At 39.3% G+C, this 19,256-nt stretch overlaps 1 protein-coding gene across 2 annotated transcripts in view; it reads left to right on the top strand.

Moving 5' to 3' along the window:
* ATP7B (ATPase copper transporting beta) overlaps positions 1–17,216 on the top strand; it is a 40,371-nt gene extending 23,155 nt beyond the window's left edge. For both annotated transcript variants that reach the window (XM_030949573.1, XM_030949564.1), the window contains exons 6-21: positions 1,368–1,444; positions 1,805–1,979; positions 2,534–2,767; positions 2,956–3,047; positions 3,165–3,292; positions 4,372–4,526; positions 4,713–4,847; positions 5,708–5,902; positions 7,395–7,577; positions 9,124–9,322; positions 10,511–10,657; positions 11,728–11,870; positions 13,710–13,913; positions 14,024–14,141; positions 14,914–15,016; positions 16,952–17,216. In XM_030949573.1, coding sequence (XP_030805433.1) covers positions 1,368–1,444; positions 1,805–1,979; positions 2,534–2,767; positions 2,956–3,047; positions 3,165–3,292; positions 4,372–4,526; positions 4,713–4,847; positions 5,708–5,902; positions 7,395–7,577; positions 9,124–9,322; positions 10,511–10,657; positions 11,728–11,870; positions 13,710–13,913; positions 14,024–14,141; positions 14,914–15,016; positions 16,952–17,216 — 2,553 coding nt within the window. The remainder of the gene's footprint in view (positions 1–1,367; positions 1,445–1,804; positions 1,980–2,533; positions 2,768–2,955; positions 3,048–3,164; positions 3,293–4,371; positions 4,527–4,712; positions 4,848–5,707; positions 5,903–7,394; positions 7,578–9,123; positions 9,323–10,510; positions 10,658–11,727; positions 11,871–13,709; positions 13,914–14,023; positions 14,142–14,913; positions 15,017–16,951) is intronic.
* Positions 17,217–19,256: the final 2,040 nt, after the last annotated feature.

Here is a 19,256-nt window from a genome sequence, read left to right as displayed (position 1 = left end):
TGAGAGGTTTCACTGATTTTGTAGATGCCATAGTTATTGCCATGTTTTTATGCTCTTGTGGTGAGGCTGCTGTGCTCCACAGGCATGCATAGACTCCCCAGCTGTTACCCTAAAAACACACACTAAAAACTACAAAATGAACCTTTTTTTATCTTTACCTGGCAAAAGTGTCATATATTCATTTCTTAGAATTCTATGTGTAGAATCACAGTTAATTCAGTGAAGTGTTGCTGATTTAGAAATAAAAGGACTTTCTCTTGACAGTGACAAAGGCTGTAAAAGAAGTTTTGCCACAGCTCATGCCACATGCATTACATATCTCTGTACACGCTTGCATCTATCCCTACATCTTTTTGAATGGAAACAGCTTGTGATACAGCCTGATATTAAATGAAAAAATCCTGGTTTACCAGTAATCACACAGATCATAACATCTACTGTTTTGATGGCCCAGATGTGGACAAAACCCTTTTCTTTTTTGTCCCACCAGAAGGGAAGAGATCATACTGTGTGAGGTGCATGCAGTGAGTAGTCAGGAGGACAGTAGAGACTGTTTGCCTTCCATGCTCTAGAGTATTTACTCAGAAAAGAGCTGCTAGACCACAGAAATGATGCAGCTGCAGTTATTAACATGTTAACTAGTAGACTGTTCAGGCTGGCAGAGTAGATCTCTAAAACATACTTTGTCACAGAAGCATTTAATGATGCAGGTAGGAAGTTTAAGTGTATTGCTCTTGCAAGTGTGCTTTGGGTTTTTGTGTGTTTGGGCAGGAGGCATGGTTCTACTGCAGTAACTCACCCAAGTGACTCAAAGCTGGAGTTTTGCTTGGTTTTGTTTCTGGGCTGCTTTGCCCTGCAGTTTGTTGTCCTACAGGTTTCAACTAACTTTAGACACTTTAATTTTTAACTTCAGGTGTATTTATTAAACTGTAGTGTTAGGGACTTGCTCACAAGGTCGTCAAGCTCCCAGTGGCTTGTGCATTTTAACTTCCTTTGTGGTATGTCCCATATCTCCTGATTATTCCAGTGGGGGTGAAAGGGCATATATTTTTCTTTAGGAGGAGTGGAGTAGAATTCCACCTCTCAGTGGATCCCCATGCCTAAGAACTTGGACACTTACTGCATCTATACCCTGTGTTCATGTATAAGCACCAGAAGTCCTTTGCAGTCCAAATTTTGACTATTGACTGAAATATCCTCTCATTTTTGCAGAATATAAAAGTAAATAAGGGGTTGGGATTTATTAAACATGGAACACTGTCCTTTTCTGACATTTCTTCTAAAAGTAGTGTAATTCAAATATGTTGTAAGTAATACAGTTAGCTTCCTCAAAACTAACTTATCTTTCCTTCCTTTTCAATAAAAAGGAAATTGGCTTTCATGCTTCTGTGGCTAAAAGAGCTCCAAATGCACATAACCTAAGTCATAAAAAGGAAATACAGCAGTAAGTATTTCTTTTCTCTCTCACTAAAGAACATGTCTAGATCATATCTTGTAACTCTACTCCCCCCAGCACTCTTCCCTGTTAATTAGATTGTTCTTGTGTAAAGCATATTTAATTTTACCATTCGCTGTTTGGTTCAAGTACTTTAATTGCTTTCATTAGTTTTAGTTTTTAACTGCTAGAAGTCCATACAGTTAAACATGTTGCAGACACTGAAGTTGTTCCAAAATACTGGATCTTTGGAAATATCCCAAAGCTGTGCGTTAGTACAGTGCTAACAACCCCAGCGCTGCACTACCAGCACAGCTGGGCCTGAGTGGGGTGTAAAAAACCCATGGATTTACAGTTTTTCTTTTTCAGGTGGAGGAAATCTTTCTTATACAGCCTAGTGTTTGGTATCCCTGTTGTAGTCTTAATGATTTATATGCAAATACCCAATGGTGAAGACCATGGGTCTAAGGTGCTGGAACAGAACCTCATTCCTGGATTATCTATTTTGAATCTTCTCTTTTTTATCCTGTGCACTTTTGTTCAGGTATGTCCATACTGCTTCCTAGGGGTTTGCTTTCTATTCATCTCCCATTTATGTGATCTGATGTGATAAAGACAGAAATGGAAAGATTGAGTGGATTAGGCCTGCCCTCTTGTCTGTACCACCTAAGCAGAACAAAGTGGCACTTTTCTTTTTTATCCTTTTTGTATTTATTCAGTTCATAGCTCTTCCTCCTGTCAAAGTTGCATCAGATAATTACCAAGTGGAGAAGGTAATATTAAAATAAAGAGATGCCTGATCATCTGCAAACTAATTGGCTAGCTGTAGGTAAATCCTTTCATTTTCTATGCCTTGTGTACTTTGCATTGCTGAGGAAAAGGATGATATTTGCTGGTTTTGAGAACCAGGAAGTGTGAATGAGAGGATGTCAATGGAGTCAGTCTCCTAGTAGACCTGAAGTTGTATCAGTATCAGATTTGCTTGGGTCAGCAATGCCTTCCCTTATGTCCTGCATGGTTTTAATTCTGCTCTGGGCAGTATTATGTACTCTGTGGTTACTGATCTCAATGTGAGTCTGTCCCTGCTCGCACCAACAGTTCCTTGGTGGATGGTATTTTTATGTGCAAGCCTACAAGTCCCTGAGGCACAAGACAGCCAATATGGATGTGCTCATCGTGCTGGCCACGACGATTGCTTATGTGTATTCCTGTGTGATCCTGGTAGTAGCAATCCTTGAAAAGGCAGAGAAAAGCCCTGTCACTTTCTTCGACACTCCTCCCATGTTGTTTGTGTTCATTGCACTTGGCAGATGGCTGGAACACATAGCCAAGGTAACTCATCTTCACACAAATCTTGTGTATTTATGATAGGAGTAGAATAAACTATTCAGAGGAATTTTGAATTCAGCTGTTTCTGGTGTAGTCTATAATATGAAAGGTTGTTTAGAGCTCATTGTGTTAAGTACATATCAGGATTTATATATCTCAATGTATTTTAAACATTAATCTCTGTTTCTTAGGGCAAGACCTCAGAAGCTCTTGCTAAGCTTATGTCTCTTCAAGCCACAGAAGCCACTGTGGTGACTCTTGGACCTGGCCACTCTATTGTCAGGTATGTATTTATTAATCAAATTCCCTTCAGCCTGCCTGGGTCACAGACTAGGCTTGATCCAGTTAACCTGAAAGCTGATAGCATAAGTAACCTGCCTATTCTGCTTGTCTTTTTCAGGGAGGAGCAAGTACCTGTTGAACTGGTTCAGAGGGGTGATATTATAAAAGTTGTTCCTGGTGGAAAGTTCCCAGTGGATGGAAAGGTCATTGATGGCAGTTCTATGGCAGATGAGTCTCTCATTACCGGTAACTTCCCTTATCTTACACAAAGAAGTGAAATCTTCTGGAACCCTTTATTTAAGAAAAGAGAGCAGACCCATCCCAAACACTGCTGTCCAAATAGCTGCCCACCTTAATGGATGCTGTCACTTTGTAAGCTTGAATTCAAATCCTGCATCTGTGCACACCCTAAAAAACAGAAGGTTTTCCACTCAGTCTGGCCACTTACTAACCTACTGATGGGATAGGTAGAGTCATAACAGTATTGTCATTATTCCAGTGATCTGGCTGGAGTTTCTCCTGGAATATATTTGTAGAGATGATACCTTCTCAGAAATAAGTTCTAAAGGATGATGTGGAAATATTGATGCGATGCTGGAGTCTGTATGACAGGGCTCTCTCAATGAGCAAGGAGCAGGAAAGAAAGCCTCAAAATTTCATGTTTATTAAGGGTCACAGGACTTTTTTACATCTTCTGAAATTTTCATTTCATTTTGTAAATATAGTAAGGATTCAATGCATTGTACAATTCTTATAAATAAAGTAAAAGATATAAAAATTTGCATTGGCATTGGATTCCTTGTTGTAGTTGGGAGCAGGGACGCTTTTAGCTTCAGGGAATCAGTTGTTATCACTACCACTAAAACTAGAGAAAATAAAGATGTTCTAGAGCTAGTATTCATGCAGAGGTAGCAGGAGAACAGGAGCTTTTCCACAGAAAAACTTTCTGACTTTCTGGTCTTTGAAAACTCAGGGTCATGGAGATAAAAACAGATTTCTCAAACTCCCCTTGCTATACAAGGTGTTACTGGAGAAATTCCTAGAAGTACCTTTTCCAACCAATTTGTTCCTTGCCTTTTTGAGGGATGGTTTACTGAAAAGTTATGATCAAGGAAACAGTATTTCCTTTGAAATTAATCCTATAAAAAGGTTTATAAAAATATAACACTACCTATCCCTGTCTTCACCTGTCAAGAGATACCCAGTATGTGATTTCTGGTCATTATTACTTAGCCTACTGATTTTGCTAACATAGAATGAGCTGTGTGCTAATGGATTATGCTGTTAGGGGTATTGGCTCATTTATTCTTTCCTTTTCTTTCCAGGGGAACCTATGCCAGTCGTTAAAAAGCCTGGGAGCACAGTGATTGCTGGTTCTATAAATGCATATGGCTCACTTCTTGTTAATGCAACTCATGTTGGTAGTGATACCACTCTGGCACAGATTGTGAAATTGGTGGAAGAAGCTCAAATGTCAAAGGTAAAAATAATGGAGAAGAAAACCTTGATTACAGCTTTTGATTGAATAATAAAAAGATTATATGTTTTGATACTCATATACTTCAGCAAACTGTGTTTTTCCAGAACTATTGTGTATTTTCATGAACTCTGCATATTTATGTGTTTCAACCACAAACATGCAAATAACTGGGTTTATTTTTTATAGGCACCTATCCAGCAACTGGCAGATAAATTTAGTGGATACTTTGTTCCATTTATCATCATCATTTCAACTGTGACATTGATAGCATGGATCACAATTGGTTTTGTAAACTTTGATATTATTAAAAAATATTTTCCTGTAAGTAGTTTATTATTATAACTGGATTTTTGTGTTGGGATATCTTCCAATGTAATTAACATGCTTTTTCTATGTAGGGTTTGATGTTATAATCACCCTGAGAGGAGCTCAGTTGGTTAGATAATAACACCAAAGTTGTGGGTTCAATCCTTGTATGGGCCTTTTACTTTAAGAGTTGGACTTGATGATCCTTGTGAGTCCCTTCCAACCCAGAATATTCTGTAAATACTTCTGTAAAACATGGTGTTTTCTACACAGAGCAGATAATGATGCTATTTAAAATCTCTCTTCAGGTATAAATGTATTTTTGCATTTACCCTTTAGTTCTGCACGGGGTTCTTACACATGGAAATTATTCACAGCATTTCTGGGCTAAACATTATCTATAGCTGCATTGCAAGGAGCTGAGCCATTCCTGTTATGTCTGAAATTTTTGTGGGCATTCCTGTTTCTGATGGCAGATAGTGATTTTGGCTTGAGAAAGAAGCTGAGCTTGTGTTATCTTAAGGATGTACATTTGCTATGCTCAGCAGCTGGGGGGGTCTGTGTATGTGGAAATAGCATTCTCCTTTGCTAAGCTTTAAAGGAAATTCCAACAAGTTATGTTGACATCTGGGAAACTCAGAGCAGAAACAAACATTTGTATGCTTGAGCAGCAAAAAATCCAGAAAATACACAATTCATAACATTGACCTTTCTTTATCATTACAGTAACAATAATAGATTGATTTCCTGTACTAAAGTTTTCCAGATAAATGTGTTTTCTGAAATGACTGTGATTGATTGTACACCTATGTTATCTGCTGTCGGCAATCTTACATATCTTTATTTTTTTCCCCTTCTCTTCCCTCTTCTTGCAGAATCAGAGCAAAAACATTTCAAAAGCTGAAATAATTCTGAGGTTTGCATTTCAAACCTCAATCACTGTGCTGAGCATTGCATGCCCTTGCTCTTTAGGCCTGGCTACCCCCACAGCTGTAATGGTGGGCACAGGAGTGGCTGCACAGAATGGAATTCTCATCAAAGGTGGAAAACCCCTGGAAATGGCACATCAGGTTAATAGTTCATTCTGTACTTTTGTAGCTTACCCAGATATTGCTATATGAAATATAATTCCCCAGGAAATCCTTCATGTCCAAAGAAAGATGGTGGAAAGTTGTTCGTTCTTTTAGTTTGCTTTTTTTCTTTTTTCCTTTAATTGATTGCTGCTCATTAAGCTTAAGAAGATAAATTGAACCTTCTTCAAAGTAGTCACAGCAAAGTGTTGAGAGCCAACATACCCTACAATCTCATGACTGTGAAGTTGCTAATCCTCTTCATGGCAATCCTCTTCATGCTAATCCTCTTCTGCAAAAGAGCCAATAATCCACTGAGTTTTTTCTTTCTTCTGAGATCTCTTGTGAAATACATATTGTTCATGATCAGTAGTTTAAAATGTAAAATGCAAGGAAAAAAAAATTATTTGAAGTTGTTTTAGTGTATAGACAAGAAAGACAGAAGGGAGGCAGAAAAAAACCTTCAAAGACACAAAAATTATGCAAAGAGGAGGAAGGGGTTGAAGGAGAAAGAGGTTTGACCTGTCTACAGCTGCTGAAAAGAAAATGAATCAATACCATGCTGTGATAGGCTGTATTAGATATATGCAGAACACTTTAAGGGAGGAGGATGGTAACAGCAAGTTAATCAGACTGATAATTCTTGTTATTACTTGATCAGAAGTTTTTTCATGAATCACAAGTTTTTCCAAGTCTCTGGGAAAATATAAAAAAGACTGCTAATTAATGCTGGAAGTTTTTACCTTTTGGATCCAAGCAAGGCTATGGTCAGGTCTTTGAAAATTAGGTGACCTGTGTGATTCTGCAAGGTTGGTGTGTTGGAATAGCTGGATATGGAATAAATGCCTACTTTGCTAAGTTTGAGGGATCTGTGTTTCTCTCTGCTGTGTTTATTTTCAGGATTATAATTGACTTTATCTTTGGGTTCCAGTATATGTGGGGCTGTGTTTTTTGGTTCATTTCTGATTCATCAAGACCCAATGGCCTGGCTGACAAGTGATGGCTGAATTTGGTGAATAGCATGACATCAATTTTGCTTAGGTTATTGTTTCTTGAACTTCTTGCACCCTTTACATCTTTCTATGACCAAAACACTTCCTGAGTACCCTTTCCTCTGTGTTATTGTTGATTGTTTAGAACTGCATTCAAAAAAGCTAAAAGTGATTAAGGTGCCATTACATGACTCCTGCATGTGAATGCATGTTCTGTCCTTTGTGTATGCATCCCAACAATTACACTGTTGTCTGAGATCCTGATATGGACACAGGATAATCTTGTAGCTTTATGAGGAATTAATAAGAAAGCATAAGGAGACCTGCTGTACAGATAATTCAAGGTACCTAGAGGAATCCCTGCTTCTGTAGATTTATTCTGCCTTTGTGTGGATATAGTTAACTGTTTATTAAAGTCTTGACTGTATTTATGTCCCATAAACATACCAGCATCCCTGCAAGTGCAGGGCTTAGGCAGCAACTGTGTTTCTTTCTTGCAGATCAAGACTGTGATGTTTGATAAAACTGGGACCATCACCTATGGAGTTCCTAAAGTCATGAGGGTGCTTTTGATGGGAGACACAGCTGTGCTCCCCCTGAAGAAGGTACTGGCTGTTGTTGGTACAGCAGAAGCCAGCAGCGAGCATCCTTTAGGAATGGCTGTCACTAAATACTGCAAAGAGGTATTTGGCCTTCCTGTTTCATCCAGGGCCTGAAGGCATCTGTGAAAATGCAGCAATGTTGTATAAAATGATCAGGTTCCAGAGGAAAGGGCCTGCCTAAACAGTAACAGACTGGAAATCTGGGAGATTGCATGGTGGTGCATCATGCTCTGGACATTACCAGACAGTATGTTTATCTAAGCTGTGCTTTTCTGGTAGCAATGTGGAGTTCTGAAGGAAGATCTTGCTGAGTTTATCTTGAACTAAAAAGAAAATAAGGAATACATGCAGGAGGAATACTTATACTTCAAATAACATCATGAAGCAAATGTGTGTGATGACATTTCATATTATCTGACTATAGTCACTTCTATTAGTCACTTGCTTATCTGACTAAATTAGGCAAAAGGCTTTAAAGCTTGAATATTAAACTGTAAAATTTGTGACTTTCACGAATGAATTCATCAATTACGCAAGTCTTTGCAAATTTATCCTCAGAGGTCATTTAAATATGTCATGTATTCCTCAAGCTTCAGGGAGAAGTAAAACACAAGTCACAGTGAAAATAGGAAGCCTATGTAAATAAACAATTAATGTCTGCTAAGAAAAATCATTAATTGATTTAGGGAATAGTTTTAAAAATATACCAAATTTACTAGATCTTTCAGTGATAAAATTTAGACGTAAAAACATAAATTTAGAAGTAAAAAGATAATATAAGCAACAAACCAATTGCCTTTCTTGTTTTTTACATTTTTAATTTAAGATTTATTTTAGTACCCTGACAGTTCTGTAGTCATCCCATGCAGCAGTTATTACTGGATCATGGCTTATATGAATTGGAATGCTATAGTGTTGGCTGGTGTTCTTACCTCCTGCCTTGTCATCCCTGTGTTTTAAGATCACTGAGAGGTACATGTAGTTCCAGCTTTCAGAGACAACCCAGAAAAACTTATTTACAAATTAATATTTTCTCAATTTTTTTTTTGTAACTTGTAGGGTCCTGATAACCCCTTTATCTCATCTTGAAGGTGCTCACTGGCATCTCTCCCTAACTCAACAGAAAAACCCAGTTTCCCTAACATCCAGACAGATCCCTCCAGGAATCAGATACAGTTCTTCACTGTACTCTTACATATATATATAAAGGTCTGATCCACCACAGGCAGTTGACTGTGAGGTTAATTAGAAGTTGCATCATTTGTAAGCTGAGTGGCTTAATGTTGAAATATTTCTTTTTCATTCCTGTCTTGGCTGAAGTCATGAACCACCAATCTAATTTTTTCATCCTTGAACTACCAGAAAAAGCTGTTCTTTGTGGTTTGCTGTTGCTAGGGCTGAGACCTGGTTGTCATCTGTATGGCTGCCTCTTTCTTAGAAGTCTAAGCCACAGCACACCCAGAGCATCCTTATTTTTAGTTCTGTGCTACTGATACTCCAGGCTAGTTTTCAGTTGGTCAGTCATTGCCCAGGGGACGAATGAGGCCTCTTTTTGGCAAGTGTTATTTAATGTTTGTACCCCACATGGGCAGCACAGATTGATGATGGCCTCTGGTTACATCTTCAGGAGCTTGGCACTGAGAGCCTGGGATACTGCACGGACTTCCAGGCAGTCCCCGGCTGTGGTATCAGCTGCAAGGTCGGAGGAGTTGAGGCCATCCTTGGCACAGCTGAGGAAGCTCCCAATAAGCTGGATGCTAACAGGACTGGGGACAGCAGTGCTCCTCTGGGAGATAATGGAGTTATCCCACTCTTGGAATCACAAGGTAAGTGATTATCTGCCCTGTCCTGCCCCTGTGCCAGCTGCAATGTGGGGGAGAATGAACCAACAGCGCCAACCACCTACCAGGCTATGTACAAGAGAAAAGTGGATATGGGGCAGAAGAAGGCAAAGAACAGGAGGGACAAAAATGTGCTTTAACAAAGATTGAAGCTCTCTCCACAACTCTTGATCTTTCTCTGCAATTCAGAAACTTAATTGAGAATTATTTACAGTGATGCATACTTGAAAATTCCATACAATACACGGACAATAAGGCATACCCAGCAATATTCCTTTTGGACAGAGGAATGGTCGAGCAGACAGCAAATCTTCCCATTTAAAGCAGTTACTTTTAACATATACTATCTTACTACAACTTTTGATATCCTACCCTTTAGTTCCTTATTAACTTGGACCTTTTGTTTCCTGTTCATATGCCTCTCAAGGCACTTAATTTAAAAAACCAAAAACAACTCAAACCTATTCAGCAGATGCAAAACAAAATGTGCTATATCTGAAAACTTATTTTAGTGCCTGATAGTTTTGATTAGGCCAATAAAATTCAGGTTTGTTTCAGACTCTCTGGATGCCACTTTGCTATTTTGTAGTGTAGGAGAGAAAGAAAAGGTATTTAAAGCCTTTCTTAAGGAGCTCATCAGTTCTCTTCAGAAGGCTTTTTTTTCAGAAAGCTCTTGAGCTTTTTGAGAAAGCTATTAAAAGAATTAAATAGAATGAGAACTTCAATCATCAGAAATCATGAGAACTGTGCATTTTTGAATGGTGCTAATGAAATATTTTCTCACCTACTTGTATGGTTCTTGTGAAGTTGGATTGGATTCATAATGAGGTGCATTGTTTGTTAGAACTACACTACTTTTTTCTTGTCAGAAATAGCTTTTATATTTGAAAGTCATTAGTTGTGAGAACAAAGGAGGATAGCATTAACTAAATGTGTGTACTGTGCTTATCCAGAGAAAAAATGCCAGCTGGCAAAGGCAAACACGAGCAAGTGCTTCCATCAAGTGCGTGACACAGTTTTTTGTGTAAAGAGGCACAGATTGAATCTTGAAAGAGAAAACTTTTATCAGGCTGTCTTCAGGCAGTGCCTCTGCCTAACTTGTCTTCCTCAAACATCTCTGTTTGTGTACACTGCTTTTGAGATGCTCATTTTTCTTTCTGTCTGCGCACAAAGGTCCATCAGCTTCTGAGAAATACTCGGTGTTGATCGGAAATCGTGAATGGATGCGACGCAACGGCTTGAATATTGCAAATGATGTAAATGATGCAATGACAAACCATGAAATGAAAGGACAGACTGCCATACTAGCGGCTATAGATGGTAACTGCTCTTCCTTTGAGTGACTTAACAAATATGAGTCAATCCTACTGTGAAACAGATGAAAACAATCTGAAGCAGTTGATTCACAGCAGTTAACACTGGCTTAGTGTTAAGAAACTACTAATCTTTTAGTGCAGAACTGCTTGTGAACTGTGAAGTATCAAGGTGTTCTTAACAGAAGCTTTACCACACAACAGTGTTTATAAGGTTTTGTTGTGTAGGTTTTAATTTAAGAATTAATTTCTGAACCCCCTGTTGTCTAGGATCATTGTTCAAACCAGCAGTGACAATATGGTGCCATGTCCAATCCTTAATTTATGTCAGTTAAGGATCATGGACAAACCTATCACATCACTGGTTTCAAAACATGCATAAATAAACATGCATGAATAAACATGATGACTCATTAGATCAGTCATTTCAGCCAGTGGGGTTCTGTTCTTTACCATGCAAAAAGAGATCCCAGACAATACCTTGATATGAGAAATGATTACAATGGTGATAGATTGCCAATGCACCTGTGATCTTGAAATGAGGCCAATGATTCATTTACTGAACAAATATTCTTGGTGCCCCTAGAGAGCAATTTTGAAAGGCATTTGCTTGTGAAGGAGGTATGGATGCACCTTTGTGCCAATGTACTGGAAGGCAGATGCAAGACTTCTCAATGAAAGTAATTAATTCTAGTAGAGATCCAGCCCTGAAAGACTAGGGGACATAAAACCAGACTCTATGTGCTTCCTCTTGGAGGATTGGCTTTAACATCTGTCCTGGGCACAAATACCAACACTTTCTCTGACCCACTATCATATTTGTCCATGCCATAAAACATAGAAGTCAGGCTTGTTTAAAAACTACTCTCCTCTCGTCTTCCTGATCCCTAAATATCTGAAACAGGCAAATGATAAGAAGAGACCATAAGTGAGAGAGCTGCAGACACGAGTGTCAATGTGGCTCTGAATGTGTTATTTCACAAGCTGCCACAGTGGGATGGAGGGGAAGCTGTGTTCTCTTGGTGCCACTTTCCCTCCCACAGCTCTCTCTGACAGAGGATGTTTCCATTGGTGCAGGTGCGTTGTGCGGAATGATCGCCATAGCAGACACCGTCAAGCAGGAGGCAGCCCTTGCTGTGCACACACTGCAGAGCATGGGAATAGACGTGGTGCTCATAACAGGGGACAACAGGAAAACTGCAAAAGCCATTGCTACTCAGGTATCTGCTTCTCTGTGGTTCAAAAAGCTACACAGTGAGGTTTTAGAACTTCTGTTTGCCCTGGTGAATTTGAAGCAGGAGCTTCAGTTTCCCTGAAACTGCAGTTTCTCTGGATATATTAAATGAAGACAAATTTTTCTTGAACTGGACTGAAAATCAGGTCAAGTCCTATGGCATAGTAGAGGCCAGTGGCTGTGTTAAGATCCCACTGTAGACATGCAGTCAGTACTTCTCCAGAGTAATGGAGTTTCTTGCAGTAATTGGTTGCTGAACTGAAGCTTCCTGTTTCCCCTCACTGAAAGGCAGACCTGTTTGATTAGTAATGAAGGAAAGTTCCTTGAAGATGCAGTCCTGGTCACAGGCAATCCACAGTGTGGATTTGTCATTATCTTAACGATAACAATATGAATTATTGCTAAGAAGCATAGCAGTCTAAAGGAGGTTGGGTTTATATTTTTCCCAATGGCCAACTATAAATGAAAAGTCAGATTCTTACTCTCCTTTGCTATGTTTCTACCCTCTCAATCTTCCTTTCCCTCTCTCCCTTTTCATTGGTCTACTTCTAATCTTACCATGTGCCACTTTGCTTTCCTCAGGTATCCCACCACACAGCTGACTCAGCCAGCACTGTGCTATGCACACTCTTCTGTGCTCTGAGGTCTGTTTTGTTTTTCCATGTGATGCTTTAATCCTCCTCCTATTGGCTTTCACACTTTCACTTTTGTGTTCAGTTATGATAAAGTCCTTTCCCACCCAATTTTCCTTGTCAAGGGAAAAAAGTCCTTCAGAAACAAGCTTGAATTTATGGTTCCAGGAACACAGATGAATGTTTTAAACAAGCTTATTTTGTGTCAACCTACATTTTCATTGAATTTTTGGAACGTTCTTTCCAATGGAAAGAAATGGTAAGCAGTTTTAAAAATGTTATAAAATGTTACTTTTCAAAAGGTTTAAAGAGAGCTCCTATCTTCTGTGGTGAAAAGCTGCTTCTGCCTGGTGAGGCAGCCAAACAAAGGGCATTATCCCAGCACTATTTAATGTACTCATCTGTTTTCCAACTACAACAGTAGAGCCATTGCTAGCAACTCCACATAAGTTGCCATGTGGATGGGTAGAAGCGTTTAGGCAGCCATTTGCTTTATTTTTATAATCTCCCTGAGACCTGCACATACTTGTGGTCTCTGTGTTTCCCCTGCTTGTAACTGCTTGATCCTACATGGTTTATGTATTGCATTATCTGCTTGAAGGCTCTGCAGAGGGATCTGGACAGGCTGGATTGATGGGCTGAGGCCAGTTGTGTTAGGTTCAAAAAGGTGAAGTATCAAGCCCTGCACTTGAGTCACAACAGCCCCTGCAGCACTGCAGGCTGGGGGCTGAAAAGCTGCTCAGCAGAAAAGGACCTGGGGGTGCTGCTTGACAGCAGCTGAACATGAGCCAGTGTGTGCCCAGGTGGCCAAGAAGGCCAATGGCATCCTGGCCTGTGTTAGCAATAGAGTGATCAGCAGGACCAAGGGAAGTGGTGGAGTCACCACTCCTGAAGGTATTTCAAAGACAAATCTTTATTGCTGGGACAGTGGAGCTCCACAAGCCACACAGGGCATGATGTGAAGGGCAGAGTGTGGTTTGCCAGCATCTCTGCAGTAGGAGGGTGCTGTTATCAATCCTGTTCTTATGCCAAAGGTATGTTGCTTTTCAGTTTTCTGTGTAGCTTGCAAATGTTGACTTCACCAGAATCAGTTTGGTTGATATTCCTGTTTGCCCTTCACCTAGAACACCAAATGGCTCTTCCTTCCAGCATGAAGCATGTCACCAACACAGGGTGTCTTTCTTTGTATGTAGGTTGGGATCAAAAAAGTCTTTGCGGAGGTTCTTCCTTCTCATAAGGTTGCAAAGGTCCAGGAGCTCCAAAATGGAAAGAAGAAGGTTGCAATGGTTGGTGATGGAGTCAACGATTCCCCTGCACTAGCCAAGGCCGATGTTGGAATTGCAATTGGAACGGGCACCGATGTTGCCATTGAAGCTGCAGATGTTGTTCTTATCCGAGTGAGCACTACAGTTTTGGCCTGTCCTCTTTTATCACTCACACTCCTCATTTTGGTTTAGTTTTCTGAAGACTGCGTGTGGAAAACTTTCAGTGTTCTTCTGTCTTGCAGAATGATTTGCTGGATGTAGTTGCCAGTATTCACTTGTCCAAGAGAACAGTTCGAAGAATACGAATAAATCTGATTCTTGCCTTAATTTATAATCTGCTTGGAATACCCATAGCAGCAGGTATGTGACTGCAAGAGCTCAGCTTGTCAGACAGCAGCACAGTTGTTCTCTGTGGTGCCTCTTACAGGATTGATTACCTGCTCAAGGAACCAAAAACAGGTTCCTAGATTATTTAAAACTTGGTAGGAGAAGGGTGAAATCAGTACACAACACTTTTTTTTTTTTTTTTTTTTTTGCTTGCCTCTAAGGAAGAATTACTTCTAGATGAAATTAAAACTATGCTCTTACTTCATATAGCAGTACTTGAGGATTAGTTCCTGTATATTCAAACCCAACTCTAATCAGATGTGCCATCCTACTTTTGGGTGCTCTCTCTTTTATTTGCCCCGAATCGCACATATTCTCTCCTACTGCTTGTAGTCTTTATGCCTCTGTCAGACATTTTCTCATGCTATAAATTCCTACTTAAACTTACTTCAAGTATTCCTTGTTTTGTTTATGAGTAACTTCCCCCTCCTTTTCCTCTACTACTGCCATGCCTTTCTGTTGCCTTTGCCTTTGCTGTGTTTCATATGTGCAGAATATCTGGAAGGGACAAATAGTCTTGCCCTGTGGCTGCAGCCTTGTACCTGTATGGGTGCAAAGGTTATCCCTTGCAATGGAAGGGACATGTTTAGTAATGAGTGAGTAAATACATTTATTGATCTAGTTGTGTTTCTGGAGGTCTCAGCGGTGTTGTAGAACTGCTGATCTGTTCTGTGCTATGCAGGGGTAGAAATTCCTGTGCTGGGATGAGCAGCTCTGGCTCATGTCCATATGGTTTTTTTCCTAGGTGTGTTCATGCCTGTTGGCCTTGTGCTTCAGCCTTGGATGGGGTCAGCTGCAATGGCAGCTTCTTCTGTGTCTGTCCTGCTGTCTTCACTACAGCTGAAATGGCAAGTTGTCTTGTGTTTATCAGCTGGGAACTGTGGCACTACTGAGGCTGGGGCTCAAGTGAGACACCCCTTTGGGCTTTCTACATCTAAAATTCCTGAAAATGTCCTACAGGACTTTCAGTCTTACACCTGAATGTCTATTAGCTTGGGATTGTTCTGTCTAGTCCTTGGCTCCAAAAGAGACAGGTGTCACTATTATGAACTTCTCTGGACTAAGACAGTATGCAGTATGCTTAAAGTAGCAGCTAAAAGTGTGACTGGATGTCACCTGGGCCCATGTGGTGGAGATCTAGTTCAATACCAAGTAAAGTAATGATCAGGAGGTTTTGCTGTGAATATCAAGTGAACAAGTAGTTTGAAAGATAATTCTCCATAATGTAACAATAGATTTTTGAAAAAAATATTTGTGCCTGTTTAGTTTTTATTTTTGTCTATTTAAGTTAGCCAGAGAGAAACAGGGAAGCAGTGTATTTATTCTTTTGCACCTTGCTGCAGATAAGGCATCTCTCTTTATTCTTTTGGAAGCAAACCAGTTTCTGATCTACAACAAGATTTTTCAAGTTCTATTCATTTTAATGCTATATTTTTGGGGTACCCTTTTTGGCAGTTACAGTGGACTTGTTCTTAACAGCATAGAAAGCAAACACTTTTTAAGAATAAGACTTTTTATGGTGTCTGAAATTGGTCCAAACCTTCACATATTTTTATGGTAGCTGTGGTCTTCTGTACATTACAGTATAGTACAGTACAGTATAGTATAAACTAATTTTCCAAATATGGGAAATCTGTTCCTACATCATGTTTCTAATCCTGCAAATGCTCAATGAGACCACAATATAAATATAAATAACACACATACATGTCTGTTTGCAGAGTCAGCCCTACCACTCCAGGATTTTCATCCTAAAAGGTTTCAGTGTATAGTTATCCAAAGGATGAGAAATTTCTATAACAGGATTCCTTAATTCTCCATATCTTTTGACCTTGTGCCAATTTCATTAAGTGTCACAAGCCATTTTAGGTAGATATTGAGAATCTCCTAAAAATATTTGGCTTAAGACTTATGGAAGCTGTCTTACAGTATACATTTTAGGACAATAATCTTTCTTGAAGCTTCAGATGAGGTGAATAGAAATTCAGGTTCCAAAGAACACAATGGTGCGTATATGTATGTGAAGAAGACCATGCATACTTGCCGTTGCTGGGATTTGACTTAGTATGCATTGAATCAGAAATATGGTTTTGTGTCATTGAGTCCATTTACCTGCAATTGTCTTCTATAAACCTTCTAATATTTCAGCAAACTCATAATTTTTGTTAAAGAACCTCACTTTGAGAGTCCCTCTGTTTTATTATTGAAATGTTTTAAAGCCATGTGACAAGTACTCTTAGCTATTTAACACTGTGCCTGAAGTGCATGGAATCATAGAATCATCTGGGTTGGAAAGGATCTTTAAGATCATTAAGTCCAACCTTTAACCTGGCATCACCAAGACCACCACTAAACCATGTCCCTAAATGCAACAGAAGAGTGCTCAATCAGCGGTATGTGGTTTTGAATGACTGAAAACTCAGACTAGAAACATCTTCAGGAGTGTTCTGCATTTCCCCATCATCCCCCCTTATCCTTCTGTGCTTGTCTTGACTTGAGAGAATTGGCAGGCTCAAAATTCAAGTAGTAATAAAAATTGTTATTCTGTAACTGATTTTTGAGATCCTTACACTCTTGACATCACACATTTTAAATTAATTGTTGGTGAGCTATTAGATAGGAAATTAAATTTAAACATATGAAATTAATCTATAAAGTTATTTTTTCTATATAAACACTTTCAATACATTTAGGTTATCAGAAGTTTCTGATTTGTTCCAGTGCCAGATGCTTCTACACATTGACCTCTTGTTGTAAATATCTTTTCTCTTCCTCTTTCTCAGTTACAAGAAGCCAGACACAGAAAGTTACGAAGCACAAGCTCAAGGCCGCATGAAGCCACTCACTCCTTCTCAAATCAGTGTCCACATTGGAATGGACGATAGGAGGAGGGACTCTTCCAAACCGTCTCCTTGGGACCAGACAAGCCAAGTGTCCCTCTCCTCCTTGGCTTCAGACAGACTGCCAAGACACAATGGCTTCATCCAGGAGGAAGGGGGCAAATGGTCATTGCTCATAAACGGAGCAGATGAGGAGCAGTACATCTGAAGCTCGGGACTCTTTGTGCAGGGGGAAATGTTCCTCCTCCCCAGCCAGGGGAGGGACTGACTTATTTCATCAACAGCTTCAGTGCTGTAAGTGAAGTATTCCTTCAGCTCATAAGACAATTGCAACTCAGCTCAGCGTTGGGTTGTATGGATTGTGGATTTTTTTCAAGTCACCAGTTCTTTCTAGTTATGGAAATATTCTGTGCCACTGTAATGAACTGGCTTGTTTGCACACAGCATTTAGTGAAATAATGCAAAATTGTAATTTGTAGAGTCTAAAAGAGTTTCTCTGTGACTCTTTGCTAGGAACCAAATTTCATACTTTTCACTCTTTCAAACTTTATTACTTCAAGACCACATGAAGCAAGAGTATTTTCAGAGCTGCCAAATATTAATTTGTGTCTAAATGAAATTAGCAATGGCATAAGGAACTCTGTGGTCAGAATTTGAATTTTTACACAGAACTAGCCATGTCACTGTGAGAACACTTTGCGTTTAGGATTCATGGCATCTCCTGGGACCAAAAATGCTTTGTTGTTTCACCTGCTTCAACTCTCTGAAAGGTCTTTTTCAAAGATTTTCACTGCTTTGAGGTATTGCATCCTTTTGATGCACGTTTCTACTACTGTCTTTGATTTTCTCTTTTGCCCCATAGGAGCCCCTTTCCCCTTTTTCTTGCACAAGAGATCTTCTATGAGTTATCATTATGTTTACAGATATTCCTGTTTGGAACAAACTCCTTTAAGTCACCAGGAACCTTTCCATTCCAGTTGAAATCCATAAAGGCAGAACAGTTCCTGATCCCAGTTGTCCAAGACACCTTGCTGGACCCCAGGGAGCTCCTTAGAGTTGGGAAGTTGTCTGTCTCTTTCCTCTGACAGAGTGAAGAATTTATGCCAGTGTGAGCAAAGGTGGTATTTACCTTGGCATGACTGAGCAGAGCTAGCACTGGTGTGACTCCAGTGCAGCTGAACAGAGGGGGATTATTGCATAACTTAAACCCAGCTTGCTGGTTGCTTAAAATGCAGCTAAAAGTTTAAATGATAAAGGTGGAAAAATGGCCTTAAGTGGGCTTCTGTTTGCTATCATATGAATAAATGACAGAACCTGAAGTAAGAAAATTTGTAATTTAAATTTGTATTTATTTTTTTGCATTGGTTTTAGTTTCCCTCTTTACTTCAATGAAAAATCAAAGTACTGGACAACCGTTTTTTTGCTTTAACATCTTTACCAAAGCTTGCAGTAACTTCACCTCTGTGGATGTCAGATTCACCCCTTAACACTTTTTAGGATCAGAACAGTAGGAATCAACAGCTTTGGTGCACTGGATCCAGTTCCAGAGCACTGTGTTGTCCAGGTGTGGGACTCTGATGTAAGCCGAGTTTTATAGTCAAATTTAGAAACTGAAAGGAGAGGAAATACTTTGCTAAACAACATGAAATAACTACTTCTTTTCGTTGACTGAAATATAGAGCTGTTTCTAACAAGGGTTCAAATCCTGCTTCTCCTAATGTAAAAATGAAAAACAAGTGAGAGAGGAAAAGAATTGTTCTTAAAGCATTGGATGGGTCTTCCCATTTTCTCAGCACTGTCTTAAATATAATTACAAATCAGTTTTAAAACTCTATATAAGTAGAGATTACTTTCACAGCACATACACTTTTCAAACATGCCATAGGTGCATGTCCCTGTGAGAAAGAGGCTCTGAAGTTTTACTATTCTGTATTTTCTTACCACTCCTTACAGTAAAAATATGCTTTGTTTTTTTTTTTTTTTTAATCAAACAAATGACTGTGTGCCTTTTTCTTTAATTTTTTTTTTTATTTAGGGGTTCAGAATAAAAAGAGCATAAACAGAGATTGTTGGATTGCAGGGTACGTATGCACAAGGTTTTGTGACTGCTTTGTGATCTGTTTCAGGTAGGATATATAGCAGGGAAAAAGAGACAGTGTTGTTTTATGTTGAGACAGGTGAGGTTGCAAACATGTTAAAGGGTGGAAATAGGATTCAAAATCATCTTGGGGAATTGGACAGAACCAGG

The sequence above is a fragment of the Camarhynchus parvulus genome, chromosome 1, assembly GCF_901933205.1.
Source record: "Camarhynchus parvulus chromosome 1, STF_HiC, whole genome shotgun sequence".
NCBI lineage: Eukaryota > Metazoa > Chordata > Aves > Passeriformes > Thraupidae > Camarhynchus > Camarhynchus parvulus.
This window is presented reverse-complemented; position numbering and strand designations above follow the sequence as displayed.